At 33.0% G+C, this 20,957-nt stretch overlaps 1 protein-coding gene across 14 annotated transcripts in view; it reads right to left on the bottom strand.

The window, feature by feature from the left end:
* LOC123682733 (protein lap4) overlaps positions 1-20,726 on the bottom strand; it is a 144,748-nt gene extending 124,022 nt beyond the window's left edge. For 12 of the 14 annotated variants that reach the window (XM_045621505.1, XM_045621512.1, XM_045621534.1 and 9 more), the window contains exons 1-2: positions 20,047-20,726; positions 19,875-19,992 (exon numbers count right to left, since the gene is read on the bottom strand). In XM_045621505.1, coding sequence (XP_045477461.1) covers positions 19,875-19,992; positions 20,047-20,208 — 280 coding nt within the window. In that variant the 5' untranslated portion in view covers positions 20,209-20,726. The remainder of the gene's footprint in view (positions 1-19,874; positions 19,993-20,046) is intronic. The other 2 variants (XM_045621518.1, XM_045621581.1) reach the window with 2 other exon arrangements.
* Between the last annotated feature and the right edge of the window lie 231 nt (positions 20,727-20,957).

The raw sequence follows: 20,957 nt of genomic DNA, 5'->3' as shown, positions 1-20,957 counted from the left end.
TCAAAATATAAATCTATCCCAAAATATAAATCTAAAACAAACAAATAAATGAGGAAACAAAAGGAAATATATTATATTCAAGCACTGAATCATAGAACCATGCAAATATTCTTAGGATGTTTAGGTTTGCTGGTCCTTGAATACTCCTTTTCTGCTTATAAGGAAGCAAACAGGAGAATTTTTAGATATATGCCTACGATAAGAACTAGTTGAATGTTTCTGTCTCGTCGACTCACTAATTAATAGGAGATTCTTGTAATGATAAGAATATTATGTATATAAAGTTCATTTACATCATATACAAATAATATTGTTCCACTGTATTTGTTTTAGAACATATTTGAGTATAAAACTCAGAGACAGGGCCGTCGCCAGGAGCGGCAAACCGGACATTTTGCCGGGGCGCAAAGTCAGTTAATAAAACAAGAAAATATTTCCTTAATGAAAATACCAAATGATAAATTTTCCAAAAGTCAATTATTTCAAATCAAAAAGGCGCTCTCAATTATAGTTATGAAAAAACAAATACATATGTACTAAAATAGAGACTAAAATGCGCCTTTAAGAACTACGTCGTCTTTTTACTGTAGACTCATAGAGCGTCGTACATTTAAACAATGCAGGATGTTTTTTGAAGAAATCGACAAAACGTCCTTTGGTATGAAATTGAAAAGATGCTTTGAAAGAATAACAGAGGCTTCTTCAAGAAAATTCAGATAAATTAGGCAAAGCAGGGAAGCGAAATTTTATTTTACCGGGGCGGCTAAATATCTGGCGGTAGCCCTGCTCAGAGGAAAAATACCAGTATTGTTCTCAACACCTTAAACGAAATCAAATCGAAAATAAAGTGGCGGTTATTTCATTTCCGCATTTCATTTCTATAAATTACAATTTTTTCTGCACATATTTCCATTGACACTAACCACGAATTCATCATATTTCTGCGATCATTTGAGATCATTTCCGGCCCAAATTCCCAGAATTCAGGCATTTCGAACAACCTAACGATAAACGACGTAGTAAAAATTATTCCTCGATAAGCAACCGACAACTCCGATTAAAATTCTCAGAAATGGCGCTTTCGATCCAATTTGATCTCGTCAATCGGCGGGCAGTTAAACGCGTATCAGACAAGACATATTCGTCTATTGCGATCAACACTTGTCCGCTCGTTCCCGTCGATTTTCAACAGGAACCACAATATGTTCGCGATCTTCCTCCGCGAAAGGCCGATCGATGACGTATCCTCTCAACAATTTCGAATAATCCGATATCGATATTTCGAATCCATTTATTTAGACGATGCGATGTGACCTTGAACGTTCATTGGCTCGTTTGTATCAATCTTGAAGCGGCGTATTTTTAAATTTTCGATAGATAGTTTATTTCCAGATTATATACAAAAGCTATTACATAAAAAGAAATAATGTCAAAAACAGATTATGAAAATTGAAGTTTCAGAATTGAAATAATCGTTCATGTCATATAATAAAAGATTATTGAGTCTACTTGATGAAGGAATATATACAAAGTTGTCAATTTTTTGATATTTATATTGAATATTCTTCATCAAGTAGAGCCAATAAACTTTTATAATTTGAAGTAATCATTTATTGATTAAGAGTCATTATCAACCAAACGATAAATTCAAAATTTCTAAAAATGTTATTTCAATTGTAAATGTCGATTTGTATATGTAGTTCATGAGAATAACCAGAAAGAAACCTATGACTACCTGAAGTAATTGCTTTGTTTGTGAATCCTTACTAGAGAAACAGTTACATTTAGTTGGTTTGAAATTCCTCAATTGCTATTTTTGTGAAGTAGATATACAAATGGTGAATTGATAAATTCAGTAATTTTGTTGAACTATAAGGCACTGATGAAATAAAATTGTATTAGTAAATACAAAAATTCTGAAACATACACCTTTGTTTATGTTAATTTAGTTATTCAATTTGTAAACCGTTTGCTCAAGTTTTACAATTTTAGTCATTTCGAATTTTCTTTTGGTGGGTTATAAATTTTATAATTTTTAGAATTGGAATTGTATTCCAAGACAAAAATAAACTAAATATATCATAAATATATATTATTTTGAAGGAAGAGACAAAGTTGTCAATTTTTTGATATTCATATCATACAACAGCTTAATTAATAAATGTTCAATTTCCTTCTTGAATTTACCTTAACTTTTACGATTAAGACATTTTATATTTTTGGGTAATACACAAAATTTAATAATTTAAATTTTATGTGTCGGGAGTCTCAAATGTGTGGTCTAGTGAGGGGATCTCAGAATACTAGAAAAGAATGAATGGCACATTTTCGGCCTCCATTTTTGAGAGAATTCATTCTTTTCTAGCATTCTGAGATCCCTTCACTAGACCACAAATTCGAGACACCGAATACATAAGATTTTATTATAAGTTAACCAAGAATATGAAATGTTGTTATAATAGTTTAAGCAAATTCAAGAAGGTTAATTAAACTGAATTTGGTGAAAACCGCAACCTTATAAGTTCATTTGTTTTCAAGTTATAAAAAAAATTGGAAAATGGCATTAAATGAAAAATTCTCAAAACTTTATTAACGATACTACAGTGACTTAATAGACCACAGTGGCGACAAGCGTGGTCTCGTTTTTGATTGGCTGAACCTTAATATAGCAGCTTTTCGTTTACATTCGCCTTTCACCTAATTTTGGGATTTATTCAAAATTTTATTCAGTCACTGTAGTAAACTTCAGTGAAATAAATTCGTTTTATATACAATTGAATACTATTAAGCCCAATAATTTTGATTTTGACGTGTGTCGGTTCAATACAGTCAATTGTATTCTTAAGTTCTATGGTTCTATGTCCCCATTCGCCACTTTTAGGCTCAATTTGAATGAATTGTCGCCACTTTGTTTAAGTCACTATAAGTGATGCTTTAACATGAATCGAAAACATTCTTCAGGCACTTTTAGCAGTAAAATCCACTGGTCTAATAATTTTATTGCAATAAGTTCTGAAGTTATAATACAAACTTGTTTTCTAAACGTAAACCATAAAAATTTCTGTAACATATTCGATATTTCGATTATTCAAAAATTTGAATAAAAGATCAAACCACTGTTCGAATTTGTATACTTCAAATATTCCGAACTCTGAAGGTCGATTCATATTATCCGACACGTATCGTTTCAGACACCAAGCGAATCGTTTACGACAAATATCATTTAATGCGTTTCATATGAAGTAATTCACATTGTCTGTCACCGATCGTGTCATTCGCCATCCGTTCAGTATTTTGTATGATGTCGTATGGGCGGAGTCTGTATGAACGTGTCGGAACGTGTCTGAACGGATAATGTGAATTAGCAGTATACCTTTCTAACTTCAAATTGAGACTAAACAAAATCAAATTGGAAATTAACAAATTAAAAATTGGGACTGAACACATACAAATCGAGAATAATCAATTTCAAATTGGGACGACATTTATTGCCACATTTGTTTTTTTTTATGAAATTCATGCATCTTCGAATATCAAAAGTAGCAAATCTATACCAAAGCTTAATTCGAAAAAATGTTCTAAATCAAAATGAAAGAAAGGCCCAGAATATTTTCAGAATTACCCCATTGTTTTTACAGAAACAAAAAGTGGAATAATGAATTCACATAGAAATGAATGTTGTCCCGATTTGAATTTGATTATTCCCGATTTGAATGTGTTTATTCCCAATTTGAACGTGTTTCGTCCCAATTCGAAATCGATCATTCTCAATTTGAATTCGTCAAGTCTCAATTTGAAGTAGAAAAGGTACAGAAAAGATCAAAACCAATTGATGTCCAAGATCGTTTTTCAGGTCATGGCGATAATCGAACAGAATCGAGCAAGAGAAAGATTACATCACTCTTTGTAGACACAAAAAACTTCCACGCCAATTACCTTCAGCATGTATGGGAAGAGTCGGCGAAAAATTCCACCCGAAAGGACGACATTCACTCGGAAAATTCGATGGAGAACGTGCGACCGGGAAAAGCTCAAGAAATTTCCCGTCTATAAATAGTGCTTCGGAGGAAACCGAAGGAAAAGCGACCAAAGGATAATATGTCGACGTCAATGGCTGGATGCATCGATGTGCAGAGGCGGTTTGAATAATGAACTCCATTAGACAACATATGTTCGTCAATGGGAACTTCAAAAGACGAGATTTATGCGGAAAATTGACCGGTTTTGAATCGGAAGGATCGGCGAATATCAACATGTTTCAAGATGTGTGGGCTCTTATAGCAACAGCGAGATCACACAAACATCAATAATCTCAATCACCGAGGAGACATTGAATAAGCAGGGTAAAAATATAGTTACAGCTATTTTAAATGATCTGGTAGATGTAGAATGGCAATCACGTGCAAAATTTCATGTTGATCACTCAACAAAAACTTAAGAAAATCCAATATGGAAAAATATTAATACCTTCTCTTGCCATGACCACGAAACCAAGTTGAGATTCTGAACGTTGAATGAAATAATGATTTCAATCTCCGTTCAAAATTTCTATCTGCTCAAATAATCAAAACCATGGGAAGTAGTGGAATATAGATACTCAATATTTATGTGATTAAGATCCGATAAGAGTCTGATTCGTTTTCGAGATACAGTGTTAAATTTGGAATTTTAGTTTTTCTCTTATAGTATCTACACTCCACAAAATATTCAACTGAAATTTGGCATAAATATCATCATTGATAGTTCACACCATGTGACATGCCAATTTCGATAGCAAATCCACAGGATGATATTTCCTCTGGAACACTATCCCTTGTTTTCCTTGCTCTGGAGGAAAACAGTGGACAGTGTTCCAGAGAAAATATCACCCTGTGGATTTGCTATCGAAATTGACATGTCACATGATGTGAACTATCAATTATAATATTCATGCCAAATTTCAGTTGGATATCTTGTGGAGTGTAGATACTATAAGAGAAAAACTTGAGAAAAATCTATATTTAACACACGGTATCTCGAGAACAAATGAGAATCGTATAGGAACATATGAGTTTTTTTAAATTATTTTCAAGTGTACAATACGCTTTGTTTTGTTTGTTTGGCCCGTTTCTTTCGTCCAGAACTTGTTTTTTGATGGACCGCTGGTAGTTTAGAAAAATGTATAAAAAAAAATTGGTTTTGGCCACACTTTTTGGTATCTTGAAGGTGTCTGGTACCGATTTCAAGAAAAAAATTCCAAAGAATTCTCTAGTAGTCCTTAGGAAAATCAAAATTATTATGAAGGAAGATCCAGTTACCAGTTACTGAGCTGTGATAAAAAAATTAATAAACTGGTATAATTATCATAAAAAAGTTGGACAAAAAACACCCTGTATCTCGAAAGCAAAGAATTTGCAAGCCCATGTTTATAGCACTTTTTTTTCTTAAAATTATCTGGGGAATCTCATTTTCTTTTGTACCTCCAATACCCTGTATAGTATAAAAATTCCAAGTTTCGTGCAGAATTTTTTGTTAATGCAGCGTAAGAACCTTAGAAAATTCAAGCAGAATTTGAAAAATGACAAAAGCATCAACATTAAATTAGGAGCTTTTGGGCTATCGTCCATTCATACGCCAGTTGCGTCCTTGGAGGCCACATTTAGCTAAACACAGTTCTGTAGCCTCCAAAAGCGTAACTGACGCATGAATGACGGGCGCCATAAATCTCATCCAGTCAGTGCTTCCCTCATTTGTATTGAAGATACTTTACAAAAAGATTTGAATTTAATCAAATGTTATGCGTCCGTTGAATTTCCTTTATTCTGAGATCACACCAATGCGCGATGCAAATAAGAAATAATCGAGCAAATAATAAAACGAAAAGATTAAACCAAAACCGAAAAATAAAAAACACAATTAAAAAATACCTTTTTTAGACAAACCACAAAAGGTGGCGTTGAAACGGAACTTGCGTCCCGCTTTTCCTCTCAACTCCCATCCCTTCTCCATATCTCCAAAAACGAAAACAAAAATAATAACCAAAGATATACATATATATAATAAACCTCAAACACGCGAAAATCGATGAGGCGAGCTCCCTGGGTTCCCGAGAACGGACGGTCGGAGTACCCGGACGCACAAGTGTCGGTTATGCGATTATTACCCGATAATGCGGACATACGAAACCCTACATCTTTCCCTTCCGCGTATCTCGGACAGCCGATACGGGGACGACGAAAGGATAAGTTTTCGGTTTCTCGTTCTCTCTTGGGGCGTGTTTGGCGGTTTGCACGTTGCACGTCCATTCGGCCGAGAAAGTATCCTGTTGCGCCTTAGAATCGAATATACACGTTGTGGAAATTGATACGTCGATGACGTCTTAGTCGTAATATATCGGGGAGGTCGGATTTGTCGGAAAATATGGATTGGATCACATGTATTTTTTCAATCATTTCGCGTAAAAGTTCGTTTTGAGACTTATAAGTGGAACTATTAGATCTAACCCTTTACATTGGTTGCCAGTGTTATCACATATACTTCCGCTTCATATTCGAAGACAGGTTGCATTCGAGAAATTTTCGGATAGATTTCATTTCTACTCGAATTTATTTACAATTGTATCTTACCTTCCAGATACTAGAACTGCCAGCTTATAGTTTAAACCTTTATGGATTAATACATACTTTCCTTCAATTTAATGAAATGAAAATTACAAGCAAATTTGACGTTCGAAATAGAATTCTTATAAATGTCTAAATAAAGTCTAATCGTTGATCCTTCAGAGAAAGTTCCAGGTTTCAATCTTCCTAGGGAAATTAGAGGTACTTCAAATCGACTCAGGAATGATCTTCAAATGGAATTCAATTGAAAGCCCACTATGTGAGTGTGTCGTAGAAGAAACCATTGACCACTTGATGAATTCTTGTCCAATTTTTCAATTTCATAGTGGTTTTCAAGCTATCCATTCAGTTTCAGATTCTTTTTTAGAATGGATCGCTAACTTTTAACCAATATAATAGAAACTATAACTTTTATTACTCCATTCTGGTTTTCTTTTTTGTTCTCAGGTTTATAATTATAATAGAATTACATACGTCGACAACTTTAGGTGAAAAACAAGGATGGAAAAGATTTTGTTTGGAAGATGAAGCCCTTCATTGTACATAAATATGTCAGCTTATTCTGTAAACGAATACACAAACCATTCACTACACCTATACGGGGAGACAGAATTTTTGCTGAAGTTATTATCTGTGCTACATTTTCTTTGCTTATACTGATATTTATCTATACATGCTTTATTGTTCGAAGTTAATAATTATTTGTAATGCTTTATCTCAAAATATACAGGGTAATCCAATAGTGCTCAATCAGTCGATAAATGTTATAAATTTTGTGCTAGGAGAATTATTCAAATTTCAACAGAATCGACAACGTATATTAAATTCCAATTTCGATATACCCCACTTGTCATCATTTATCTATGGTACTTTTTGACGTAGGCCACTTTTTTCGGAAAATTTCATGGTTATAATGGTTCAAACTAAAGATCATATTTCGAAAACCGTTCAGAATATTTGTAATATTTAGTTTTTATTGAATTCTCCAAAAGTTTTCAAGTTTTCAACATATTTACGGATTACTCTACAGGTGGTTCAAAAAACACTGCAATTTTTGAAAAGAATCTTTAAAAAAAAATTTTGCTAGTGAGTAGTCTAAATTTTTTGTCTAGGCAAGTTGTGCATGAAATGAAAGGCCAAAATTAGCATATCACATAAGGAATACTTCAAATTGGAATATCTATTCCATATTTAAGTTTGATATCATGCAAAGGAAAGGTGCTATGAGAAAAAAATCAATTTTTAATACCCTGTATCTCGAAAAAAAAAAGTTTGCGGGCCCATATTTATAGGACATTTTTATCTTAAAATGAAAAAAAAAAAACATCCTGTATATACTCCCTGTTTATGTTTATTACTCCTTGCTACGTCCACGTACTTCTCCGAAGCCCAACGCTCCCTTCTAAATCTGGCCACTCTATGCACAAAACACAAATTTCTGCTTACCGCCATTGTGGCCTAAACGTGAAAGATATTCCCTTTTATCGGTTGCAGCAAATTCCACGAACCGTTCGGGCTCCGAGAATGAACGTACCTTCCAGGAAACGGTGAATGGGTTTAGCGAACGGCTTCTCTCAGTTCCGAAAATAACCACCAACCCCAATCTCCCACGGGTACGAGGCCCTGACACCGATGCATCTTTTTCCGCTCTATTTCGAGAAACGGAACAAAATCAACAGCATCACACCGGAACGGGATTACGGTTATGGTCCTCCGCGTCGGATTCGAGACACGTGTTATCTGTCTTTATCGTTTATCCATCAACGTTTCGTTTTTGTGGGTAATGGAAATATGGTCTTTGGCTTGCGTGAGGGTTTTTCGAATTGCCTAGATGACAGTATTAAACAATCTGAGAACTAGTAGTTATGGCGAAATCAGAGAAACGTAATTTTCAAGTGTATCCCTCATAGAAAGAGAGTTTTAAAGCTTCATTTATGTCAAAAAAGGATAGCACGATTTTTATAAATTCTTCTTCCGGAATAATAATGATCTTTGTTTTTTCAAATGGATCACCCCGTATATTTTTGCCATTTAAAATCCTCAAGAAATTCTGAATAGTTTTCTTTTACCTAAATGCCATTTTCGAGTTATAGCTGCATTTACATTTCTTTGCCGAAGTTAAAAATAAATACATTTAAATGGCTTAAGTGTATGTTATCTAAAATACTAAATTTTTCCTCTACTCAAATGTGGGCATGAAACAAACATTTAAAGATTATTCAAACTGAAGGAGTTCATTCAATCATAGCCATCTGAATTTATTATTTTTACTTCGGTGAAATTATGGCATTGAGGTAAAGGAAACGCTCGAGGAAACATTAAATGAAAAATATTCAGTATTTCTTGAGAATAAAAAAGGCAAAAAATATACAGGGTGATCTATTTGAAATAACGAATTTCAACAAGAAGTGACAACAATGTAAATACCACCATATTATCGGTAATATCACAAGATCATTGCAAACCAAAAATTATAAAAATCATGGGATCCGTTTTCGAGATGAATGAGGCGTTCTCCCTTTATACAAGGTGAGTCAAAAATGTGTACCAAGCTTTATGGGGGTGATAGTACATTGAAAAATAAGTATAGTTTGATCGAGAGTTTGATCAATAAACTTATGGCCCAAAATGCATATTAAAAGACATATATCCTTCCAAAGTTGATAAAATTTAAAAAAAGTCTCCACATAACTTCTAAACGGTGAATGCCAACAGATTGAAATTTCGTGCATAAATGCATGTTGTTAAAATAGATTTTTTTTATTACACTTCTACATTTCTGATATTGTTATAAAGGGTGTTTTTACAGGGTGAGTCATGATTATATTGGAACAATTTCTATGGTTATCGATGAATCTCGCGATGAATGAATCTGCTGAAATAATGTAACAATAAAAACTTATATATCTCGAAAACGGTTCAATTCTTCGTATTTGGTTAGGAGTACCTTTTTTATGTAATTTTCTTCGCTCTATCGAATGCTACTATTTTTTCACCAAAGCGAATACAACGAAAGAAGTCTAAAAAATCATGACTCACCCTCTAAAAACACCCTTTATAAAAATATCAGAAATGTAGAAGTAAATTAAAAAAATGTATTTCAACAACATACACTTATGCACGAAATTTCAATCTAATGGCATTCTCCTTTCAAAAGTTATGCGGAGAAATATTTTTTAATTTTATCAACTTTGGACGGATGTATCTCTCTTAATATGCATTCTGGGCCATAAGTTTACCCATCAAACTATACTCGTTTTTCAATGTACTATCACCCCCCCCCAGAAAGCCCGTTACACATTTTTGACTCACCCTGTATACTTGAGGATCTGGATAACTTCACGCCGGCTGATAATATCATTTGGGACAAAATAATAAACAACTCTTGTGTAAAAATGTAAATTTTTCCCCAAATATTGATTCAACGACAATTAAAATTCTGGAGCAATTTTCCTCTCTATTTATTTCTTCACCATCATCTGCAATCCTCAATATTCCGCAGAAAAATAAATCGAAAATTGACTCACCCTGTATACTTGAGGATCTGGATAACTTCACGCCGGCTGATAATATCATTTGGGACAAAATAATAAACAACTCTTGTGTAAAAATGTAAATTTTTCCCCAAATATTGATTCAACGACAATTAAAATTCTGGAGCAATTTTCCTCTCTATTTATTTCTTCACCATCATCTGCAATCCTCAATATTCCGCAGAAAAATAAATCGAAAATTGACTCACCCTGTATACTTGAGGATCTGGATAACTTCACGCCGGCTGATAATATCATTTGGGACAAAATAATAAACAACTCTTGTGTAAAAATGTAAATTTTTCCCCAAATATTGATTCAACGACAATTAAAATTCTGGAGCAATTTTCCTCTCTATTTATTTCTTCACCATCATCTGCAATCCTCAATATTCCGCAGAAAAATAAATCGAAAATTATCATAAAATCAACTCGCCGAAAACGAAACTGAATCCAGCAAGGAGCGAAATATTCCGGATGTTCATTCCACTCGAAAAAATTTCCATAAAAGTGAATTCTTAATTAAGAACTCCCCCCGGTAGTAATTGAAGCAAAAACGACCTTTCGCCAGTTAATTTCATTGTGAATATTCCTCAGACGAAAAAAAGACCCCGTTTTCTAAACGAAAAGGGGGCGAAATCATCAAAGTCCTTGGAAATAAAAGCCTTCCTCTGCATTTTCCTCCTTTCGATGGCATTCATCGGCGACCGAAGAGTGCGTAGAAGCGTAATTACGATAAGTGCTCTCGCTGTACGCTTCGATGTACACTATAATTATATTCGTTGCATTTGCTACTATTAGGTACGAAAGACGTTTGCGGTTTCAGGTGCAATACTTCGTAGAATCTCTCACTAACCCTCAATCATTACCTCATAATTGATATTATACACTGAAAAACAGCCTATTCCTTGAATTTTCAATAATAAGAGACCGGATTAAATAAAAAGCTTGAAATATGCAAGAAAAATTATTGAAATATGCATAAAAATTGTCTAAAATAGGTACACTTTGAAAAAGTAGTCACAATTCTTTTTTATATAAATATCTATACAGGGTTAGAACTATTTAGAGAGGCACTACAGGGATAACGAAAACCGTTAGAGATACAGGGTGGCTTGAATAACAAAAAAGTTGCATTATTTAGGGATTAGTATATTGGTGTTTACAGATCAAAAATATCTCCAATGGTTCCCGAGATATCTTGAAAAAACTGAAAATCGATATTTTCTTTTTTTTCTATAAAACTCATTTGTTGTATACACAAGATATCTCATGTTTTTTTTTGGAATAAGGCGCCATTTATATGCAAAAAAAACATCTGAACTTTAATACATCATTGAAGGAATGAAAAATAAAATTTCAGGTGTTTCATTTTTTTGCATAAAAACTGCTCCCCTTTCGAAAAAAGGCATAAGATATTTCTTGTTACAAATGAAACGAGCAATTCCAAAACGATTTTCAGATAGAAATTTCTCGGTGCAAATTTTTCTATAAAAGAGAATATCGTCAACCTTATGCGCGCCAATAATGAACATAAAATTCTCATATGGCAAACTGTAATTATATTTTCAAGTAGGATCGCTCTCTGAAGTTTGAAGCAGTTTACACCATGTAGAAGAAAAATATTGAATGGAAACATAAATAGCTACGTGAAAACATAAGATATTCCAAAATCATTTTACAATCAGTTGAAAATCATTTCGATAAATTTAATAATCAAGAAAGTATTTAGCATTTTGGTACTTCTGCATATGGAAATAATCAGGTATTGTTTCAAATACTCAAATAGGGCTAAGATTGATTCTTAGATGACCACAAACATTTTTATAAATGAAGAACCGTTCTACATCCACTGAGTTAACTGGGAAGTATTTTATTTTGTGTGTTAAATTATCAATGACTTTTTCTGACAAAATTTCATCTGTTCCATTAATAGAACTTCACATAATAGTTCGAAGCCAAGGTTATTTGTCAAAATTTAACAATTGGATTACCATTCTAAAATTCGGAATATCCCTGGAGAATCGTCAAGAATAGTAATATATTGCCTAGTTGAAGGAAGGTTGCCATGTCCTAAGCTGGTAACGAGGCTGGTTATAAACTTTATGAGTCAACGTGTGCTTTGAGAACCTTTTCGGGTAACAGTTTTGGTAGGTAAATTTTCATTTACATGGAATACAGCAAAAATGTGCATCTTCCCTATATTTTTCGTAAAATATGCAATAAATGGTGAGAATTAACTGAATTGCTTTTGCATATCGTCGGCTAAGAGTGTAAATCTGCTATGTCCATAATGAACAATTTTACACTGTACGGTTTTTTTGGTCTCCTGTAAAATTGTTCATTATGGACATAGCAGATTTACACTCTTAGCCGACGATATGCAAATATGCAAGTTCATATAATCCGGTCTCTAATGCACTAAGTTCAAATTGCCGCTGGTAAAATGCATTTCAGACCAATCTAATCAGCTTCGTTTAGTGTCTGACTTTATCAGCGCATACTAATACGATGCCTTCTACAATTCTAATCCGATGAAATTGGGATCGATATATTCAATTAGGAAGGTCGAATAAAAATCGTCTCTCCCAGATAAAATATAAGCTTTGAACATATTCTACAAACGTGAAATTGACGAGGTTTTCACATCTCTCGAGCTCTATTAGATGTTGATGAAAATTGGCATTGATTTCCGAATAGGAAAGTAAGTGGTTCCATAGAAATGTCTGTTTCTTCGGTACTTCTTGCTCATGCGCAAAACGTTGAATCTCCATATTTTCAGAACATCAAGGAAAAAAATTGTTCTTTCGGTACTTCTTGCTCATGCACAAAACGTTGAATCTCCATATTTGCAGACCATCTCCAAATAAAATTACAAAACCGAAAGCAAGAGTTTTTTATCGTATCTACCAGAACATGTCAATCAGCATCTACAAATGATCACAATTCAAAATAATCTTCCACAAATGAATAAAGCAAAACGTCAAATAGCTCTTCATATCAAAATTAATAAAGAATTTTCAGTTAGTATTACTCACATTGGTTGATTTATAAACTGAAACGAAAAGTGTTTACCGTTCTTGTGGCAATGTTAACAATGGAAGAAATAGATTACTGCACTCGGACATTTCCTTTGAAAATATTTGGTTCATTGTTGACGTCATCGGAATATTTATGGATACTAACTTTTCAGTTAGTTTACTATGCGGCCATCGTGTGTTAACAAAAAGTTATTAATGAATCGTAAAGTTGGAACGGAAAATTTACTTATTCGATAAATTATTTTTTGATTAGGTATTTATTGATGTTGATAAACATCGATTATATTTCTCGTTCTTTTGTTTGATTCCTATATAAAGGGTGATTCAGTAAAGATAAATGTACCATCATTTTAGATATCAGTTTCTTTTTCTGAAAATTTGTTTCTCTGTTGAATTTCAAAACTGCATGTCAGATTGAGATAATAATTTCATTAAATAGGTATGTAGAATTTCTTCTGCAGAAATTTTAGAAAAAATGTGATGCCCCGTCCCCACCATTTTTTTATAAGAATACCATTAACTCATGAACCGTTGAGGCTTTCACCTAAGCCTAAGGTGTGGCATATTGCTGGAATTGTCATCAAAAAGCTATATAATGATGCAATATTATACTAGGTGTGTCATTTGAAATGAAGAAGTAGTAGTATGTTTCCGGTATAACCGGAAGTTGTAGAGATCAGAAAATATTTGAGAGAGAAAGATATTTGTCTCAAACCTCAAAATGCAAATTTCCAAAACAGAATTATAATTAGTTTTCCATAAACGACTGATACGCCATCGCAGTGAATCACCTCATATACAGGTTATTTGACTCCAAGGACCCAAGAACGAGCGCTCTAAACTGCAAGTCAGTGCTTTCTTCATTTTTCAAATTTACGACTCTCTTGAGATCTGAGGAAAAAATGAAGCCTAAATGTGGAACTGTTTAAGCCGTTACTATTTAAAATTTCTGAAGTTAACTCTGATACCAGAGATCGGATTTATTTATCCAGTCCATGATCTCTCAACCAAGTCAAATCAAAAATAATTTATTCACATTTTGTTACACAGTTGGTAGTACTTTTTTGTACACGCGTGGGACATTTTGTTAATATAGTTATAATAGTTCCTACATCTAAGTATCCAATATAGTTTTATTTCTTATTGATGACCTTCTATTGACAATTGAGTTTGTGTTTTTTTAATAGTATAATAGTTATAACAGTTATTTGAAGATATTTGCAGGGATAAAAAAAAACCTTTTCAAGCATGAACTCAACCGGCGAGCCGCACTCAGACCTAAAACGTCAATTTCATCAGTAGTTAGAGGCTTTTTCTTTCAAAAGTTATCATGTTTAGGTATCGTCGGACGGACGGCACCACAGATTATGTATTAACATTGTGTCAAAATGGAAAGCGCACAGAAACAAGAAGGCAAAAAAAAACCTTCTTAATACGCTCTATTAGTGTAACGTCACACACCGCCATTTTTGGTTCTCCTGTCAGTGTTCAGAATCCAAATAAATAAATTGTCGCTGAAGGAATTGCCTTATTTTCATAAATAAGAGTATTTGAGGAACGATTTCAGTATTAATTCATAGACAGAAGGAACGAGGTTAATACAAGTAAGTTTGAATCCTGTATCATTCACCAGATTTTGTAAAAAGCCGTGTTTATTAGTTGAACTTCAAGTTCGAACTTACTGGCATTAATCTCGTGCCTTCTGTCTATCAATTCATAGTAAAATCGTTCCTTAAATAATCTTATTTCTCAAAATGAGCTAATTTCTTCAACGACAACGTACTAATTTGAATTAAAATTTATTTGTTTGGATTCCGAACACTGACAGGAGAACTAAAATGGCGGTGTGTGACGTCATCACTAATAGAGCGTATATGTATATTCCTCCAACAAGATAGAAGTGCCATCCAGTCTGCTAGTTGAATAACAAAACTAACAGGTAATGACGGCTTCAAATCGTCCTGTAAACAAACTCACCCTTTATATACGCCTACGGTTGAATCGGACGAAATCCCCCCCCCAAAATAAAGAATGAAACCAATAGTTAAATTGAATCCAATTACGTTTACAGCGAGTTATCGGGCAATGTTTCGTCATGAAGAAAATACCGTCGTTCGCAATTTATTTCATTAACTTGTTTATCCATGCGCGAAGTCCGAAATGGCAGATCAGTTTTTCCAATTTCTATGGACAAAGGTAGGCTCGGATGAAAATACGCGCGTTTTTGGGCCGAATGACATATACGTCATTTCGAGCTAATCGGACAAAGCGGCTTTAATTAAAGTTTTAATTGAATTATCAACGAATTCAGTGGTTTGCGAAATGACGTGGATAAATATTATCACCCATATGGAATACATTCGGCGTTCGCTGAATAATAAATCATCATTAAAGTAGCCACAAACTGGCATACATGCGTGAAATGTAAGTATGACAAACATGTCAGGCATCCATCATGCATGTCATTTGAGATGTCTAAAAAACTGCGTGTATACAAAGCATTGACCAATCAACGGCATCATTTTAAATTTTTCATTAGTTCTGTCAAAACTAGTTGATTTTTGACAAAACGGGAGATTTTTCAGATTTATGCCTACTTAATTTTGAGAGATCACTTGAGTTTCAGATGGCGCATACATCGTTTATATTTGACATTTCTCGTGACTTTCATTAAAATTTAATGCCTCATTAAAATTTTAACCCTCCAAGAGGATCCTATTGGCTAACTGCACCTTTTAAATGGAGGATTAAATTTTGAATGCAGCATTAAATTTTGAATGCAGCATTAAATTTTAAAGAACATTCCTGCAACTGGGTGTGTGTGTGTGTCTGTGTGTCATTGATGCTCAACACACAGGCCTTCTTGTTTGTCAAACATGTCTGCCTGGATGTGAACTATGAATGAAGAAGAGCAGTTTTGTTATTATTTGGTTACTGTGTTTAAGATATTTTGATTTTTCATAAATTTGGAGGTCTTTGGAAAAAATTAATGAATTCATTTAAATGAGTGAAAGTGAATATTAGAAGAACCGATGTTAGTCGTGACTTATTCATAATCAATGAGAACTCTACTGGGTGATCAAAAAGTGCTTGTTATTATATTATAATTAACTTCGGGCTTATTCTAAGACCCTATATTTAATTCTCTACCAAATGATAAAAAATAGGGTGTGCCATCAGGAATAAGCCCGATATTAATAATAATAAATTAATAAGTGATTGAATCATCAATGAATCGTCTCATTTTGAACACCCAGTAGAGTCCTATTGATTTTCGAAAAGTCTCCTTTCCTCTAGTATTCATTTTCAAAATTCAATTCGAAAGAATCGATTCATTTCGAAGTTATTAGATTTTATCAAAGACTCTAATTTATGATACCGTGTTGAAAAAATTTCGAAAACGCTTAACTGTAATGACTGTTGGTGGAACCGTCTGTAGACTAAATATATTGTAAGAAATTCTCAATGTTGCTGGTCTCGAAATTCCATTGCTTGCTTATACAGAATTCACAGAAACTTACGATAATGCCTGAAATGCTCCATGAATTTCTACCTGAGTTAGCAAGTTGGGCAAAGCATATTGTACCAAGTGCTGTTAGGCTTCAAAATTTCGGTTTATGCGTAAACTAACCCTCACTTTCAACATTTTTTCAAAATTATTTATTATGTACCTATTTGTATATCATCAATCAGAATAATATTCAGAATTCCAAAACAATAGTAGTTCCTAGATCTGAAGAAGAATTTTATTGTTAATTTTGTCAAGAACTGATCAAAATGTAAGTGCTTCAGGGTGTTGTAAAAATTTTCCTTCGAGAATTTGGCACAAATGTGCTTTATAGTATTACACAATTTGTACGCCACCCATATATTAGTTAGTGTACAGTGGTCCAGTTTATGTAATAATAGTTTTTGTGACTTCCACAATGAATAATAAAATCAAATATTCTGTCTTAAAATGTGTATTGTTGAAATACTTGAAATGCTACATGATCCATTAAAACATTCATTCTTGCGATTATGGTGTCCTTGGAAACCAAAGAACTTTTTAAATAAATTTGAAATGTGACTGAGTTGACTGAAATATTGTCGATTGGTTAATCTAGATGAGGGTTTTTGCTTTTTCAAACGTAAATCATAAAAATTGCTATAACTAATAAAATCGTTTTTTTTTTTTCTTTTTCAAAAATATTTAACGTGAAAGATATATAAATTTCTCATCAAACTATAAATATCATCAGTTTCACACGGCAGATCAAACAAGTGCCGATCTATGATATCGTCGGCTAAGAGTGTAAATCTGCTATGTCTATAATGAACAATTTTACAGGAGACCGAAAAAACCGTACAGTAAGTGTTATAATAATAATAATGACAGAGTTTATTCATGGAAATACATTCAATAGAGTTTATTGAAAGTATTTTCATGAATAAACTCTCTTATTATTATTATAACACTTACTGTACGGTTTTTTTGGTGTCCTGTAAAATTGTTCATTATGGACATAGCAGATTTACACTCTTAGCCGACGATATTCTGTGATCTTCAGATAATTAAAATATTCGGTGGTCACCAATGTCTCCGGATTTATATACTTTTGAAAATTATTTTATATAGTTTTGAAAAGCGACTTTATTTGTTATTGAAATTTTTATGATTCGCATTTAAAAAAACACAAGTTTGTATTATAACTTTGAAACTCATTGCAATAAAAAACGAATGATTACACCAATGGATTCTACAAAAAAGTGCCTCAAGAATGTTTTTGGTTCATGTTTATAGAACCAGTAATAACGAAGTTATTCTTCTAGCTTGAAGGGATTTGGAGATCCACACACTAGACAACGAATTTGGGACACCCGATACAATTGAATTTCAACCTAGTTGGTCTATTTCGGAAATATTAGGTTATTTTCATTCGATGTTTTCACGAATTTTCCATGGTTCTGGTTGCGAGATCAACATGAAATTCTGCACAAGGCTTCGAATTCTCATTCTACAGCGAAATGCAAATTTTCTCTATCTCTTCAAATTTCAGGAAGAACATATTTATTACTCAGTGCTTCTCATAATATGACAGAATATCTCCTTCCTAGAAAATATATTCTTAGAAAGATGTCTTGGAGGCAATGACTAGAAAAGGTCTCAATAAAGGAGACTGGAATGACCGCAAACGATGAAAATTGGCAATTGGAAGCAATCCATAGAAGATACTCCCTCCTACTTTCCTCGAAGATATATAATCTCCATATCAATTTGTTTTTTTCTCTGAACATATCACAAATGAACTCAAATCAACATTTAGATCTTCATGCTACAGAGATAGATATGAAGAAATTAACTTTTTTAATTCATGGTCTCTAAAAAGCATGTTTTAATATATACAAGAGATGGAATACAATGGAATTCCAATATTTTAGATTTAATACCACTTAACACATAGCCGTTGTACATGCATTTTACATGTTCCCTCTTCTACTGATTGAATTATGAAAATTTAAGGAGCTGATCAGCTTTGAAAAAACAGTTATTTTCTAATGTTGTAAAGTAATTCATAATTCTGGACTTCAATATCTATGCTACTGGATCATTGCATCATTTTCATCGCAATCACGCTGATCTCATAAATTAGGGTTGAAGCAATATAGACATAATTGTCGAAGAATCTTTCACTCCACCTACTGCAAGTGACTGAACAGTCAAGAATTTTCTTAAACTAGTGGGAGTTCCAATTGTTAACTAATTGATTACTATCATCTTTCGAACCAAATAGGTGGGTGAATATCACAGTTAGTAATATTGAACATTGTAATTAGGTATGGCATTGTTATATTGTTATAGCTTAATCATTTTATGTGACAAAAATCATCAAGATAAGAGGTTGAGAAAAGTTTGCAACATTATACTTTGCTAAGTAAGTAATCTCAACAGCAGAAGTGAAGAGCAAGTGTAAAACGTTTAACTACTGTATACATGGAAATATTGAAATAAGACTATAACCAAGATGAAATCATTATTCTACTATTGTTACCTGAAGAAGTATTTTAACTACAATTAAAATAGAAGAACAATTGAAACTTTATGGAAATTTCTTCCTGACAAAACAAAGAATCAACTGGATTGTAGCAAGTAGATTGATTCAAATATTTCTTCATTTGACAAGGCATTCTTTCTAAATTCATGGAACGAATTTTTGGTGTTTTATATTTTAAATATCAAAATAAATGCCATTAAAAAACATGCCAACTTGCAAAATGAGCGATTTCTTCAAGTACATACTACATATATAGAAAATACAGAAGTGTTTGAAGAAATTGTTGACTGGTGCAAAATTTAAAAGAGTATAATAGGTTAGGTTTCATCAATAATCAAAACAAACAAATTTGAATTCAGAAAAGAGTAAAACATAAATTAAATAACCAATATAATAAGAAAACATTTCTGTAAAATAGGTTTGGAAGAAAATAAATATATACTTCAGAAATCATTTTCTAAAGAAACCAAGAAAATAATGAATTATTTGGTTGACTCTTATGTATCAAGTTCTCAAAATTCAGTGATGTATTATTCAAAGTAAACTGATGCTATAATGAATTCTTAGGTTCGATTCAACTAATTGCTGCTACTGTAATGATACAAATATGCAGAGAAGCTACAAAAAGAGGGGATATATTTCTCAACAATTGCATTACGTTACTCACCGTTTCTTGAGACATCCAATTCAACAAGGTTCTCGAAATTTTGTATATCAGGCGGTAAATTGTTAATTTCATTATCACTCAGTCCTAATTTTCTTAGCCTATGAAGGCGAAAGAAATTCTGAAAACAAGAACTAGTATAGATTACAATAGGTTTAACGTGGGATACTCTTACCTTTGGAAGGTCACGTATATGATTAGCATCTAATAAAAGCTCTTCCAAGCTTCTTGAATACCGTAAAATATCCTCTGGAACATTGGGAAGCGAGCAATGTCTTTTATCAACACTCTCGACTTGTCTGTTGCAGCCTTTAAATATAGGTATACAACGAAACATTTTGGCTAACTATGAACTGTACACATATTTTAGAAAATATCACAAGAATTTCAATTTGTTTGGTCACTGTAGATTCATTTTAAACGAAAACACGATTTTCAACTCGTAACCATTCTGTTACCGCTCACTACACACTACACAGCACCACTCCCGCTACTCGAACCTTCAGAACTAATCAAAAACCAAACGAACTATGCACAGAAATTGCAAAATACAAAAAACCCTAGCGATGAACACCTTTCAGTCACAAAAATTCTATGCACATCACCACTGATAAATGTCAAATTCCTTCATGCGCACACAGAAAAATATGACTATCGGATAAATCACAAATTCTATGCTACAACCTTTTCCCTGAAGGTGTTTGCGACGTTTGCGCACATATAACTAGAATTTCTTTTTCCTTCTCTGGTAAACCAAAAGCACCGTCAACTATTTATATTTATATCTATGTAAAGAGTGATGTAAAAATCTTTAAATTGAAAATTAGGAAAAAAGTGAAAAATCATATTTTCACCTTTTCATTAAACGTCACCGTGATCTGTCAGGATGAATTTGTTTATGATGTTTCTGTATAAATAACTCAAATCTTTGTTGCCGATGCAACATTAGGTGTGTATCAAATTAATTAACATACACCTATCGTCATTCTTAGCAGTAATTCTTATTCTTTATATATTTCTTCAAACTGTTCCCAGCAAGATAAAATACAATTTAATACAAGTAGCGAACTCTGTTGCACTTATCCT

Source organism: Harmonia axyridis, chromosome 1 (assembly GCF_914767665.1).
Source record: "Harmonia axyridis chromosome 1, icHarAxyr1.1, whole genome shotgun sequence".
NCBI classification, from domain to species: domain Eukaryota; kingdom Metazoa; phylum Arthropoda; class Insecta; order Coleoptera; family Coccinellidae; genus Harmonia; species Harmonia axyridis.
The sequence above is the reverse complement of the archived record's forward strand: the minus strand, read 5'-3'. Positions and strand labels throughout refer to the sequence as shown.